This window comes from Haemaphysalis longicornis, unplaced genomic scaffold, assembly GCF_048455015.1.
Source record: "Haemaphysalis longicornis isolate Haplotype H1 unplaced genomic scaffold, Haemaphysalis longicornis Haplotype H1 scaffold_10, whole genome shotgun sequence".
Taxonomy (NCBI): Eukaryota; Metazoa; Arthropoda; class Arachnida; order Ixodida; family Ixodidae; genus Haemaphysalis; species Haemaphysalis longicornis.
The window spans coordinates 112,941,765-112,956,761 of NW_027526204.1; the positions used below are offsets into that span (position 1 = coordinate 112,941,765).

A 14,997-nucleotide genomic window follows, 5' to 3' on the forward strand; every position below is an offset into this window, starting at 1 on the left:
AACGGGTCCCCAGCCAAAGAAGTCCGCGAATGTCCGCACGTTGGAGTCCACGCCGACACGCACACACGCCCACACCTCGAAGACACGCCGTTCCAGAGTTCGACACAGCGCCAGAGTGGTCGGCACGAGCAGGGGCCGTCTAGATGACTCGAGGACACCGGAGAGCAGGCCCAAGACCGCCAGACCGCGGGGCAGGTTCACGCCGGACGCTCGAGCAACAGGCTCGAGGGTTGAAGCTGCCAGGCGTAGCTCGACCAGCTGCAGCAGGAGAGGGCCACCAAAGGTTGGAGTGGCAGCAGCCGCAGGGTGCCGTACCGGCTGAAGGTCCCGAAGAAGCGCTCGGGGTGCGCTCCGTGGAGGCGCCAGGGAGCGGCCGCAGGGAGCGACGCCGCGCGAGGCATCGTGAGGGAGTGCCCCGAGAAAGCGCCGGAGCGCCCGAGCTGCAGAGGTGTGCCATGGCCACCGCGAGTGGCGACGTTGAAGCCGCCGGCCGTTGCAGGCTGGCGTGTGACAAGGGCTGTGTGTGGTGCGGCAACAGATGCTGAAGAAAACCGGGCTGGGGACCGAGCCAAGGTACAGTGCTGCGAAAGGGGAGACGAAAGGCGAAACCCAAAACTACCTGCCGGGAACCGCGATAGGGTCGTGCAAAGGCTCGGGCCGAAAAAGCGGCCGTAACGCCGGTGCCGCGAGAAACTGGGGAGAGCTAACGGCTGCGTAGTGCGTAACAGCGGTCGCACGGAAGGTAGCCGGCATTCCCCGTTTCGCTTCGTCGGCGGCCATCCTCCCCCCCTTCCAAAGCGTCGCTATCGGCGACGAAGGCATAGAGGGAAGAATACTGGAACGAAGGGCGTGAGGCCCGCGTCGTTCCCTAGGCCGCCGATTGAGTGGCGTACCCTTCTCCCGCGGTGTCTCTCCGACGTCCGCCATGAGAGAGGGTCTACCTGCCATGTCACGTGGGCTTATACGCCTCGAGATTCGCGATCGCTGCGCCGCCTGCCGCCGCTTCTCCGCGGCGTTAGCGGGATTAGCGCTGGGTGGCTGATAGGTGGTCATGCAGTGTTTTGGTTCTCTTTCGCTTCTCTTTGCCTTTCCGCGCACTAAACAACTTGTTATGGTGACGTCTGTAAGCTAACTGCATGTTTAGGGCACTTAAAAAAACAGCTGCGTCTTAGTAGAGCGCTCTAACGCCAACAAGAGCTACCCGGGGAGGCGGTTCTGCGCGCGTCTTGGCCGCTCTTGCGGGCGTCGGCGACGGCAGCAGCATATCACCGCTGTCACCTTCGAACACGTCAGCACAAGGGAATTCTATTTATTGTCGCCTCGTTTAGACCTGATATTGGCACTGTAAGAGGTTGGTTCGTTTTGCAGCGCAGACAACAAATGCGGCTTTGCTTCGAATATGTACGTCGTAGAAAAATATGTTTCGGGGATGTGATAACCCAACAGCTGACAAAAACTTGTGCCTTTTATGGGAATATAAGCCACGCGAAAATGTTAAGTACACCCAAAGGCTGTGCATTGTCAGATATGTGCCCACTCATGCCTTATAGTAATAACCAAGGCATATGTTAATGAAACCAGGCGAAAATGAATGGTCTGCAAGTCAGGAATAAATAGAATAGTCGTACGGGAATGAAAAAAAAACCGAGTTCAGCTTCTGAAATGCTAAATACGTTTGTTTGAGCAAGGTAGTATTCACCAGACCAACTAGGTGCCAAATGCACTATTTCGCTAGACATGGGGGGGGGGGGGGTGAGGAGGAGGACGCTCAACTATCCTTGTTTACAAATGCGGAGCGAAATCAACGACTGAACGTTTTAGTAATCACACACACAAGCTGCGTGTTCACTTTTCGTTTGTTTTTCGCCTTCAACGAACGGCTGATCTCTCGGCGGACGCATTTTTTGAAGAATACAGGGTAGGCAGTTCACAAGCGATACGAGGTGTCGTTGGAAGAGTTGATTGATTGATTGCAGGGTTTAACGCGCTGACGCAACGGAGATGATGAGGCACGCCGTAGTGGAGGGCTCCGGATTAATTTGGACCACCTGGATATCCTTAACATGCGCCGAAATCTCGTACACACGGGCTCGTTGGAAGAGTGTCGTATCTGATAAGGGTCTCTGATTTCGGTTTATGCTAGATTCTGCAGTCTCCCTGTGTCATATGACGATGTTTCGAAGAAGAGTTTGGTCACGGACGCGGATTACTCTATAGGCCGATCTTCGCGCTTCTCGTGGAGGATAAATGTAACAGATGAATCTTTGCGAGCGCTCACCTCGGGACAAGACGACCCATCATTAAATTTGTCGTCGTGTGCTGACTCCGGGGTGTAATTTTGTGTTATCCATCGTACTTCTTTGGTACAATGTTTGTGAAATTTATGCCGCATTGGCTTGTTCATGGTACTGATCAATATCTGATATGTGATATTGGCAGGCGTAACTTACGTGCTGTCAGGTATGAGTGCTCCGCTGGATTTTGTAAGTGCACAAAGTCGGTTTACATCATAGTGTGTATGGCCGCATACGGAGACACTGCCACTAAATTTCAGGGCAGCTGAATTGCAGTCAGCTGTATGCAAATGCTGGCTTCGGGACGCCGGCCTGTGAGCCTGTGACACACGCCCGGCGCTCATATAGATCTCACTAAGATCGCGTCATAAACGTTTATACTCTCGTGAACACACCACGCTTGCAAACAGAGTGCCTGCTCCCCGTTATTCGGTATTTAGAACGCGGACAATCGGTAAATCGCTGTCTTGAACGAGCCAAAAAGCAACGGCGACAGGGCGGAACGGGCCGGAGACTCCCGAGCCTGCTTTCGAAACGGGCCGCTAGGGGGATTTCAGTGGCGCCCCTACAGGCCGCGCTCGAGGCGTATTGGGCCAGTTGGTGGGCCCGTCGCCTGACGTGACGCGCTTCCGCCCGCCACTGAGGAGAGGGGGCAAACTCGTTGCCCAGCCGGGCGTCGCGAAGCAACCTCTCCGTGGCTGCGGCGGCTGCGGCGTTGGCGCTCGCTGGCGCTCGGTAGGGTTGGTCATGGGGCGGAAACGTCGCCCCGCGCCAACGCTCCGCTCGGGCGTGAGGACGCATGATCAGACCCGCGGGAAAAGCCAAACGGGTGAATATCGCGGTCCTTCGTCCTCATCGCGCATGCCTAGTGCTTCCGCAGGGCGAAAATGTCGCCCATCATCAGCGAAGCCAACAGCGGCAGCCTGAAAGGAACCGACGACTACGGCCACCGGGATGGAGTCCCAAAGTGTACGCCGTATTTTGCCGTGGTTTGCGCCTCTCGATTGGCTGCATGAAGTCGGACGGATTGAGGGATCCGGACTTCGCGCTGTGGCACGCGCTGCACGAGCGAGAAGCAAAAAGGCTCCTCGCTGTGGGCTCGGCCCGATTTTAAGCAGAGTGACACAACTTAATAAAAGTCTTACGGTCGCTCGCTTATCCAGCCCTTCGCGAGTCGGGGAAGCTCAACGCGGCTTCCCTAGACTGCGGTAAATCGCCACCCTCGCTGAGCCTCGAGGGGCCTTATCGGGTGAGATTTTATCGGCAGAACTCCCATCCGCTCCTCGCAGGCACGGGTCCGAGGCAAAAAATAAAAAACGCGCTTGCAGCAGCCTGGCTGCATAGCGCACGAGACCTACCGCAGTACCAGCGGTTATCGGCCACCCTCGAAAGCGTCGCCCGCTCCATCTCGGAGCGCGACTCACACAGAGCCAAAACGACCTACTATTTACATATTTACAAATCGGACCTTCGTGCTGCGTTCGGAGGAGGTTTGTTCTGCCAAAGGCGATGCCGGCGGACAACATATGGTCCCCGGGTGCGCCTCTCGTCTAGGGATTGCCAAATTCGTGGCAGTGCTCCTTTCGACGATCGCACCGACGAACACGTGCGAGCACGTGGGGATAGGTTCCGTCAGGTGCGGCGCGCGTCAGGAACTCCGGGTTAGCGACTGGGGCTGATATTTGCCGCCAAGTTCGCGTTTCCCTTCCTTCAGCGCAACGGCAAGAGCGAGGATAGTGGAGATCAGCTCGCTACATGCCTGGCCAGGTAGCGGAGCGGCACAACTTCGGGAAGTCTTGCGGCCACTCGCCCAGCCGCCCGCGAGTCACGGAAGTATCGTATACCTTCCTCAAACTGCGGGTGCTCACCACCGTGAAACTCTCAGGGGGAATTTCCTTCGGTGAGATAAACTTCAGCGAGAGACATTGAGCGTGTAGCAGATACGAATCCGAGAAATAAAAAAAAACGCGCCTGCAGCAGTACGAGCTGCAAAGCGCTCGAGGCTGACCACAATACAAGCGGTTAGAAGCCTCCGGCGACCGCGTCGCCCGCTCACACAGAGCACGACTCACACAGAGCCAGTTAAAATCATATTTACAACACGGATCGTTCTGATCACCGGGCACCTGCTCGTCTCTGCTGGATGCAATACCGGCTGACAATGGGTCTGCTCGGTATGCGATATCGCCCGGGAATTGCAACGTTTGCACGCTTAATGCATTCCCTTCGGGGCTCGCACCAACTGGCCGACGTTCAGCACGTGGCTACGGGGCCAGTCGGGTGCTAGGCGCGTTAGGAACATTCAAGCGGCCACGGGGGCTCACGTAATGTGTCCGCCACCACGTGGTGCTACCGCTCCCATTGCGCGCGGTGACGTTTTCACGGGCGCAGCTTATATGGCCAGCGCGCGTGGTTCGCGTATCCGCTTAAGCCAGCTGAATGCCACGTGGTCCGTCTCCACTACGAACGAACTTTTGTCGACGAAACGGTCAAACTCGTTCAGAACGTGTGGCCCGATCTCTAAGTAGTCCGTAGCACTACGCGGCGAGCGGGCCGCCGTGCTTTGGAAACACGAGATCGTAAGGCGAGCTATGCCTGGGAAACAGAGTGCTCCCCAGTGGGCCTAGCTGCGGACTCAGCGCACTGCGTCTCACGCGCGCCGGCAAGATCGACAACAAAGCGTCGCACAATGCCTGCGCGGGGATGTGCTATGCGGTCCCGGTCGTGTCGTGGGAGCAATATGCGCTCTTTTGCGACAGGGCCTTGGCGTCCGCGGGTGCGATGATGCACTCGGTAGGACGAATGCGCGTTATCGTCGTCGGAGCAGGATGCTCCCCGACGAGGCGCAAGGGGCTCCTTGGCGAAACGCAAACTTGGCCACAAAAGCCGTTTGTCGTCTGCACGTGGAGATACATTGGCCGCAGGCTAACGTCGTCCGAGCAAAAGGTGTTCTCGTTTCCGACGTAGCGAGCGTATGGCTCTGCTCCAGGTTCATATCGTACGTCAAGTTCGCAGGCTCAGGATCGCCACTACGTTGAGTCGTACAGAACACAGGAGGTGCTGGCGCGGGTCGGGCGATAACTGCCTCGATCCGCGGACAGCGGTGAGCGGCGGGAGCACGTTACGCCGAAGCGTCGTGCTCGGAAGCCGAACCGCTCACCTCACAGTAAATCGCACAGGGACTAAGGCCAGGGGCCTGCTCCGTCGCGCAGTGTCGATACCGTGTTGGGCGCCAATGTGGGCCTACTGGGTCTGGCTACGGGACAACAAACGACCCCGGCTAGCCTCGTTAGAGACGTTGAGCGACGATGTCAGCTCAACGCCCGGAAATGACCCATCCAAAATGCCCCAGAGAGGTACGCGGCGTCCACAAGGGAGACGCCGCGACGGGTTCGACTCACCGACACAGGCGACGACAGGCTCCAAAGGGCCAGGACGAACCATGGGGTTTATTGGCCGAGTCGTACAGTGCATAATAACGCCAAGACCGGGTTAAGAACTACACTGTACCGACACGCGTCCTACGGCGTCGCCCAAACAGGCGACCATGGCCGAAGTTGCACGCGGGCCGCTCGCAAGGTGACCAGAGGCCTACCCTGCGCGTCCGATCAGGGCCAAACAGCGCCCGACCGGCCGGCGCGGCGGGGAGGAGACGAGCCAGCCGGGGACAAGGAGCGCCCCGGTATCCGACTCCCATCTCCTCCATTCCCCCATCTCCCCTATCCATGGGGCTAGAGCCGGAGGAAGAGCCAAGAGCAAGAGCAAGAGAGCGCGAGGCGCGCGCGTCGAGCTTATATGGGGCGGGGGAGAGGAGGCAGGTTCCCGGGCGAGGAGGAGCGACAGCGGCGGCAGGGAAGTCGGTGCCCGCCGGCGCGTCGGCCCGCGAGGTGACGTCACGTGCGCGGGAAAGCGCGCTCGTTCGAACATCGCGCTCGCGGGAGGAGGAAAGGGGATCAAGCGGATCCCCACAAGTATAACAAGCACAGTTTATGTTTCTCTCGAAATTTGGGCTGTACAAGGCATTGATTATTTCTAGATGTGCCAAGCCAACAAATTGATCACTTGACGTTCCATGGTTGATTCAACAATAAAATCCTGACATGGCAAGAGAGGCCGTACCTAGAAAGCTATTGAAAACAGCATTAAGCTGCAGTGATCTCAGTGCAACATGGCCTTTTTTTTTTTAATACTGCATTCAGTCATCCACTGGAATTATCCTAACATAATCTGATATGTGGCTCAGTATAAGGCCTCACAAATATTAATATGGTGCCAAACTCTACATCCATTTGATGTGATCTATAACAACTCGCGGACCTTTTACTTTGTTCACAACATGGACACGTTAGTTGCTGGCCATGTGTTCTTCTATTACGTGTTCTTCTAATGTGTGCTGGCATGGGTGCTGTTCACCAGTTCTTTGCACTCTGCAGCAAAGTTCACCAAGAACAATGGCCTAGATTTTTTTCTGGCCATCTTAGTGCACTGATCTCACCATGAGATCATTGCAAAAGGTCAGGGAGGGAGCCGATATTCTTGTATCTGGATGAAGATGCACGTTTTTAAACGCGCATGTGAAGAACGTGTTACTGCAGCCAGCTTGCTCTACAGCTAAGACCAGGACTTGCCACTAACCCTGGACAGTAGCCCTCTAGAAGAAAAAAAGATCTTTGAACAAAGCATGTTTTTGCTGCCTCTTTGCAGCTTCCATCAAGGTCGAAGACCACCTGCCTGGGTCGGACGGCGAAGAGGAGGCCCCCAACGAGGCTGACCAAGAGGTCGACGCGAGCTGGCGACTACAACGATTGGAGCGCCAGCGGTGGCTTCAGGAACAGGTGTGCATATTCTCGCAATTTCGAGCCCCAAGTTCCTTCCCGTCTCTGCGCACTCTCGCCTTACCAAGAACTCACTGACGGCAGCTTAGAGCTGAGGCTGCCACATTGGCCCTCTCTCTTGACGCTCTCTGCTTTTCCTACTTTTATGAGAGCGAACAGATCTCTCTCTCTCTCTCTCTCTCTCTCTCTCTCTCTCTCTCTCTCTCTCTCTCTCTCTCTCTCTCTCTCTCTCTTTTAGTTAGTTCTCAAAGTTCTTTATTTGCCTGAGCTTTGCAATTCAGAAAAGTTAATTTACATAAGCTTAAAAGCGGAGGCCAAAATTGAAGGCCAGGAACTGGGGCCCATTTGCTTTTTTAGGACCAGATTGTCTTGCAAGATGTTTTACTTGGATAAACAGAATGTAGTTTAATGATGCGATTGTAATTATAGTGGATGTTTATACTGTTCTGTGTTTCATTTTTATTGTTTGCCTTTTTTGTTCATTTTCTTTGTTTTCGACCCTTGGTGGATACCTGCGACTCATTTTTATGTGTATTTTTGTATTGGACCGGAAGCTAGCCTCCTGGCTGTCGGTCCAAATAGTCTGTAAACATTTTTCCTGTCTTGTGATAATAAAGCTCTTGATTGATTGATTGATTGATTGAAATATAAGGTCACATGCCTCCAGCGATGTATAGGTGGCGCTGTAACAAAAAATAAGTATGTATGTTGTGCCTAATAATTAGTTTGTGCCTGCCCTAAGAGCAGCGCTAGTATTAAATAAAGAGTGTTTAAAATGTAGGTATATTAGTTTCTTTCTAGTTTTTTTTTTTTTTGTAAGAATATACATAATCAACCCGCTACAAAGGGGATATCACTGTCGATCATCATCATCAATCATCATTTTATTTTGGGGATCGCAATCTTTAATATTTTGGTCTTTGCAGGAATCTGCGCAACGTGCCGATTCTCCTGACAACGCATCTTTCTCCGAGCAAGACTCCCTGCTTCGAGCTCCCACAGGTGAGGGGGGGGTTTCGAATGGTTACCTTATTTTTTGGCATTTTGTGAGTTCTTCCATTGCCTGGCTGTGTGTTCTCATTTTTACTGTTCTTTGTTTTTTCTTTCCTGACAGTGATTGCAAAACAGGACACAAGATTTAGCAAAAAATCAGCGTCCAAGAAAGGGGTAAGTTGCCACGTCTTGTGAGCCATTGCTGTGTACTGTAAGGAAGCTATTGACGTTGTTATGCTACCGATCTGAATTCAATAGCGATTTGCTAGGCACTGTGTACAAATTCAATATTTAGCTGGGTTCCAACTGTTTGCTCATTTTAATGGCCCATTTTGCACCCAATGGAAGTGAGCGTCAGTGCTACGCATCAAACCAGTGTGAAAGTTGCTTAGGCCTCAGCAGCTGTTTCACTTTATTCAAACACGTTTAGTTAGGATTGCCAAGATGCAAAATAAGTGGTGTGGTAATATGAGGGAAAGTTGTACCTACCTCTCTCACTCTTTTTAGTATTTAGCTTAAAGGCCAACTGCATTGAAAATTTCGACCTCTTGAAAACCCCATTTCCGTGTAGTCTGCCTAAAAAGACTGCAAGATACAAAATGTGACAGCTGCAGTCGGTGATTTTGAAACCGAAATTGAGAAGGGCAGCCATTACGGCCAGGCTGAAGTGATGTTGCAGCTGGCGGCTTAGCGGCCGGCTGGCCGGAGCAAACCTGTGTGCAACAGCTTTGTACGCGACCGCCCTCGGAGAAGCACGCCCAGTGGCACTCGACCGGTTCTCTTGGGTAGCCGGGGAACCCAGACCGTCCGGCCAGCATGTCACTTCCACTTCGCGGCTTTCTGTACAATCCGTTGGCAGGTGCAGCGTCGTCGGTAACGGAGCTTTCTTAAACGTTTCTAACTGATTAACGAGGCATTTTAAGGGGCTACCAGTTACATCCCAGTTGGCGTGGTGGTATGTACTGTACGTGCGAAATAAATTTGGCCGAGATGAAATTTGAGTGCAGTTGGCCTTTGAAGGTGCTGTGAAGGCAAAGTACAAGTTTGCATCATTAAAAAGACTGCTTTGTCCTGGTAGCAATCGTACCAATTTTATCGTAAACTTCAAACGAGTTACTGAAAACAGATTTTAAAGTAGTTTGGTGGCTGCCCAGCCACCTTTTGGAATGAGCTCTATGACGTCAGGAAATCTTGTATGGGTAATTGGCGGCCGCCGACCAGAGCCGCCACTGAGAAACATGTCCGGGCCATTGTAGTGCGGCCTCTAGTTCCATTTGACCGTATGACTTGAATGCAGTTAAAGGGGGACCGAAAATTTGCGAAAAAATCAATTTTCTGTATTAATTTTATTTGCACTCTAACTCTACAGGTCCCAAAGAATGTACCTGCAAAATGTCATAGCTGTATCAGAAGTATTCACAAAGCTGTTGCCCTTTGAAGTCGCATAAATTACAATTTTTGCCAATGTCAAACTTCGTGCCCTGTTTTCTCAGAACCAATTTTTTCCCCGCATGGCCACCTGTTGGGTACATAATCTTGGGGTGTACTGGTCAGATCAGTACCACTTTTACTGCATTCGAAAGCTTAGGAACTGAACAGTGCAATAAAACCGCAAAAATATGGAATATCTATTTGCTAGCACAATTTTTTGTGCAGTTCGTCCTACGAAAACTTTGGTAACTGACGTCCTGACATTTAATATAAGTTTACAGCAATTGCAGAAACAATGCTAAAATTACTACTGCAGTGGTATAGTTGCCCTCCCTGGTCCTTCTAGAGCACAAAGGGATAAAAAGTATTCGAGTATTTCGTATGTAGATAACGAAAAAATGGCCCGAAACTCCACCCTTACGTTACATAAATGAAAATTGACTGCAGATGTGTGCTCAGGATGTTAAAATACACTTATTCTGTGAATTTGAGGAACGTAGGTAAAAAAAAAATAACAAAAATGTTCTCAAGACCCTTAACACACTGATACTAGTTATGTTTTTAGTATTGTGCCAATACTGCCCATATTATGTCACTGCAGTTTAAATTTAAAATTTCTTCAATATTTCTTGTGTTCTCTTTCTCCCTTTTTTTTTGTTAAAAATATTTTTTGTGGCTGGAATAGAAGTGAGTGAATTACCAACACCTAGTTTCAAATCGAGCCAAGTTGCATTTTGTCAGCGGGTAAATGTTCAACTGCAGCGACAGCTCCACAGTCCTGGTTATATTTGAAACTTCTATTGGCCGCATATGTTGCTTGAGATTACAAATACGCAACGTTTCGTGAAAGAATTCCATTGTAAATCCTATTGCTTTTTGTTAATGCTTCATATTTTGCTTTCCAGGCGATGTGTGGCTCGTTTCTGAAGCTGGACTCTGGAGTTCTTGGTCGCATTGCCGAGCGCATTAAAGTGGCCGCTCCGACGGAGAAAGAAGGTTCGCTGACCACCAAGAACTTTGTGTTCAGGGCGGCTGAAGAAAAGCCGGTAAGCCTCGTGAAAATTTTCACCTGTCACTCACTGAAATGAAAAATTTGCCATGGTCGAACACGGCCTAGCAAAGTTTGTTGAGCAAGAGCCGACAAACACCCGACAAACACCCTCTTTGAACAGTGCTGCGCCAGCACTGTTCAAAATGCGGTTTTCAGCCACGTTGTCAGCCACTCTTCACGGACACGGTAGTAGTTTTTAAGCACAGAGACCGTGCCACCAGGGAACTTGCAGAAGCCTTCCATATCCGGATTAAGGGTCCCGATTGCATAAGTCACCCGTCACTGAGTATTTTAGATAAAGAAGTGCAACTTCTCAAGGAGAGGGGGTAGAGGATGAGGGAAAGGAGAAGAGAAAAGGGAAGGGAATGGGGCGGTTCTTTTGTACGGCCGTACGCATGTGCGAAGGGCACACGTGCTGGGTTGTTCAATCTGGGGGTGGTATAAATGTGTTTCGTTTTCATTAAAACTTGCAGTTGATAGTAAGCGCCTGTGTCGTTCCCTTTCTCGTCCCTGTGAAAAATTTTGCGCTTAAGTTTCACTCATGGAAAGAGACAAGTGTTAATCGACCAGATTTAGAGGAAATCCCCAACGTGGAATACGTTTCTGCGAAGGAAAGTTTGATATCCGCCTCAATGCAGCCCTACGGCTGCGTTGAGGTGGCTGTCAAACTTTCCTTCGCAGAAACTTACTCCATGTTGGGGATTTCCCCTAAATCTGGTCGATTAACACTTCCATACTGCTCTCGTCCGCCACCTAGGTTAAGTAGTGCCAACCAGCCCTCTCCCCCTTTCATTTCCACCACCGACTCTGTGACCGTGCTATAGCAGCCCATTAATACACACATTGGACGGAGCTGCATTGTTACTTTGCTAAGCGATGTCTAAGCCCCTCCTATAGTGCTTTCGTCCGCTGCATAGTCAACGTTATCCTTTCCTCATCTTCATCCTTTCCTAATTTTGTTTGAGCGACTGAAGCGGAAGTGCCGCCATGATATTTTGGTCGGCGAATGCTCAGCCGCCACCACTTGCTACCACAACCGGGTCATCGCAGCGCGCCGATGCACACATTGTTAGTTTTCAGGGCAGAAAGTTGCCGTTGACAGTCAAAGAGTGTTTGGAAAGGGCGCATAAGCGTGCACGTATTTACCGCCTGCGACTGTTCTCACCAAATACCAAACGACGGAGACGGAAGGCAACAGGTTTTCTGAATCCAGTGGAAGCGGAACTAGGCGGCAGCACTCTTCAAAGGATGGCGCTACTTAAAAAGTAGGCGTTGCCGTGATGGAGGGGCTTTAATCTGGACAACGTTCTTCCACGAACAACTTACTACACATGCGAGGGCTTCCTATCTTTGGAGGTGCGCCGAAAGCAAGGGCAGTTGTCGCAAGTGCAGACAGAATATGCAAACTAAAGGGTCGCCGCTTTTTCTTGTCTATGTCTACGTTAGAGGAGAGCAGGGAGCGTGCGCTGCGTTGGATGACTGATTCCACCTTTCTTTTCTTTTTTGCGACCCTAAAACAATGCCCCAGCTGCACTGGTTGATTGGCGGACCCACCATAAAACCGCACTAATAAACGGTATCGGAGTTCCGGCAACTGCTACCTGAGGAGTATGCTTATGCATTGAACTGTATGGAAGGCAAACCAGCGGTCACACAGACCTGCCTTATATCCGGTCCTGCACTATAAACTGTTACTTTATAAATGGTCTACACTTTATATCCTTGCTCCCTGCGGGAAGGATGGCAAGGATTTAAAGGGACACGAAAGGGTGGAAACAAGTTGTCCTGTATTGGTAGATTGCTGTGCCAAGAACCTAAATAGAACGTTCTCACAACTAGCAGTTGTTTAACAAAACAGAAAATCTCAGAAATGTGAGAGCATGTGTCGACGTCCCATAAACTTTTGGGTACTACGGTTTGTGACGTCACAAAAATTGTGAATGGCGAGAGCTCACTGGAGAAGCATCTATAAATGTTTACTTGAAATAAACAGTTCCTAAGAGGCTGAGCACGTGGAATAAATGTACATCGAAGCTTTCCGTGAGTGCATCTTATTTAAAAAACACAGACTACAGCTTTTATACATTGCGAGGCAGACTGCTTCCCTCACTATTCAATCATTCAGCCATCATGCTTTCAGTTTTGCATTTGAAGAGCATGGGTGTGCAATTAGCGAAGTCAAGACCTACGACAGTGGATGCCAGAGATTCTGCAAGCAATATCCCTGGCAGGAAGTGGCTGAACTCCCTTCATTAGAAGTGGCAAAAGAAACAAGATGCACTGCATGTGGTTAAGCTACCCGCTCGAGCTCCCAATCTCCCGTTCTGTGCGCGTGTATGTCGCTATCGGTAAAGCTTGCCTGCGCCTGGTTGAAACCTTGTCGCCCATGAAAGGTGCAGTACTTACTGCGGTAGATTAGCTGACTGATCCAACCCTGTGCTCTTCCTCCGTTCGCCGCAAGCCGCTGTTGATAATCCATAAAGCGTGCATTACTCAGCCCTTGTTATGTTTGGGCCAGGGGGAGCGTGGGTAACGGGAACTACTCAACACGGCTGCGTGGATGAGAGTGTTTACCGTAATTTTGCGCATATAACCCGCCCCTGCATATAATCCGCACCCCCACTTTCAGCCCGCCGGAAAAGAAAAAAAAATCCTCGCGTATTGCCCTCACATTTGATACAGGAAAGGCTGCACCAAAGCTACTGCTCAAGCAACACATTACATACTATGTAGACAGAAAAAGCGTATATTTAGCAAGTAGAATACACTGACTGCAAGGCGAAAGTCACAATTCCCTAATAAAATTCAGTAGTTCGAGTGCGCTCGTCCTTGTTTTTTTCTTCCTTGTCCTTGTATGTTTTGCGCAATTGCTGCCACGGAAGGCTTAGTCAGTGTTACTGCGTAGGAGCTTCACGGAACAACGCGCATTGCTGTGAAGCTGCACGAAAGGAAAAAACCCGTGTATTATCCGCGCCCCTATATTGCAGTTGAAATTTTCGCATTTTCGGTGCTGGTTATACATGCGAAAATACAGTACTTCACACTAGGATTGCATGAGAGAAACAATATGAGATGGCTGCGATCGCTTGACGAGGTGAGATGAAGGCATCCTCCTGAACCATGCTAGCCGGGATGCCGCACTTGATACTTAAAACAGCGCGTGTTGCTTCAGAAGAAACTTGGCTCACAGCGGGCTCAATGGGGTCTGAGAGGCTGGTATAAACTAGCACGCCGGCCGTTCGAGCATTCAAAAGCGTTTCTCATTACGTCGGTGAAAAATGGTAAAAGTCCAAGCCAGCCTCCATGGCCAGAGAAACGCTGTCAACGTCGGCCGTGGCTTGGAGATGTAGAAGCTACCATTGCCGGCGTGAGAGCGCCTAAAGCGCAGCACCGGTGCCTCCTCGTTCCTACTTTGTGACATAATGGCTACGTCACGAAAAAATGAAAGGGAAACAGGAGAGGGAAATGCCAGCTTTACTTGCTTATTTTTCAGCAAATAACACATCGTTGCTCGTCGAACAAAAGCCGAGGGAACTACGAAACGGATGATCTTTTTTGTTAAAACAAACTTCCATCCAACCTTTAGTGTCCCTATAATGTAAGTATAAAGAAGGTGTAACATACTTCGCAGCGAAATTGTGAGCTTCCTGCCGTCATTCAGGTTGGCTTAGATGCACTTGACCACATAATTTCACAGATGTGTAAGTTTATGGACCATGTTCACGTTATGTTTCAGGGCCCCTTTAATGTTTCCATCTCTGGATATCCCTTCTTTATTCGCAGAAAAAGCGGCCGTCTAAAGTTCAGCCTGTCCAGGAAGCTAAGAAGCCAAAACTTGAAGACTTGACGGAGCAGAATGACGTAAAGATTAGCGTCTTCAACTTTATGTGAAGTTTTAGTGCCGTACTTCATTGAAGCTGGGTGGGTGTCATTGTGTTCTTACTGCTGAGGATTTTATGAATAAACTTATTTATTTTAGTATGCCGTGTCAGCGTCTTCTGTCGTCTCGGAAGTCCTGAACAACTTGCCACATAATTAGTACATTCGATACCAAACACATTTCTAATTTCCAAACTTTATTGAGTACAACACTGTCATCTTTTTTATGTAAAGTATAGGCCACTTATAGCGAACCTGGTTTTAATGAAATACTGGCTATAAAAAACAAATGTTCATTTCCCGTTACCATTTGCACGCATATATTTTCTGTCCAGATATAGTGAAAAACAGATATAGCGAAGTGATTTTTGTCCAGCTGGCTGGACTCGTATTATGCTGGTACGGCCATGGTATGACTCTACACAGGCACAATGAGTATTGCATGTATGTTACTTGGTCATTGACCTGATCTCCAGAAGCGAAATGTTTTTTTATTGGGGGCATTGACGGCTAG

The 14,997-nt window shown here is 50.2% G+C and overlaps 1 protein-coding gene across 2 annotated transcripts in view; it reads left to right on the forward strand.

Annotated features, from left to right (window-relative positions):
• Claspin (claspin) overlaps positions 1-14,585 on the forward strand; it is a 32,662-nt gene extending 18,077 nt beyond the window's left edge. For both annotated transcript variants that reach the window (XM_077690438.1, XM_077690437.1), the window contains exons 14-18: positions 6,999-7,129; positions 8,056-8,131; positions 8,244-8,296; positions 10,459-10,599; positions 14,388-14,585. In XM_077690438.1, coding sequence (XP_077546564.1) covers positions 6,999-7,129; positions 8,056-8,131; positions 8,244-8,296; positions 10,459-10,599; positions 14,388-14,495 — 509 coding nt within the window. In that variant the 3' untranslated portion in view covers positions 14,496-14,585. The remainder of the gene's footprint in view (positions 1-6,998; positions 7,130-8,055; positions 8,132-8,243; positions 8,297-10,458; positions 10,600-14,387) is intronic.
• Positions 14,586-14,997: the final 412 nt, after the last annotated feature.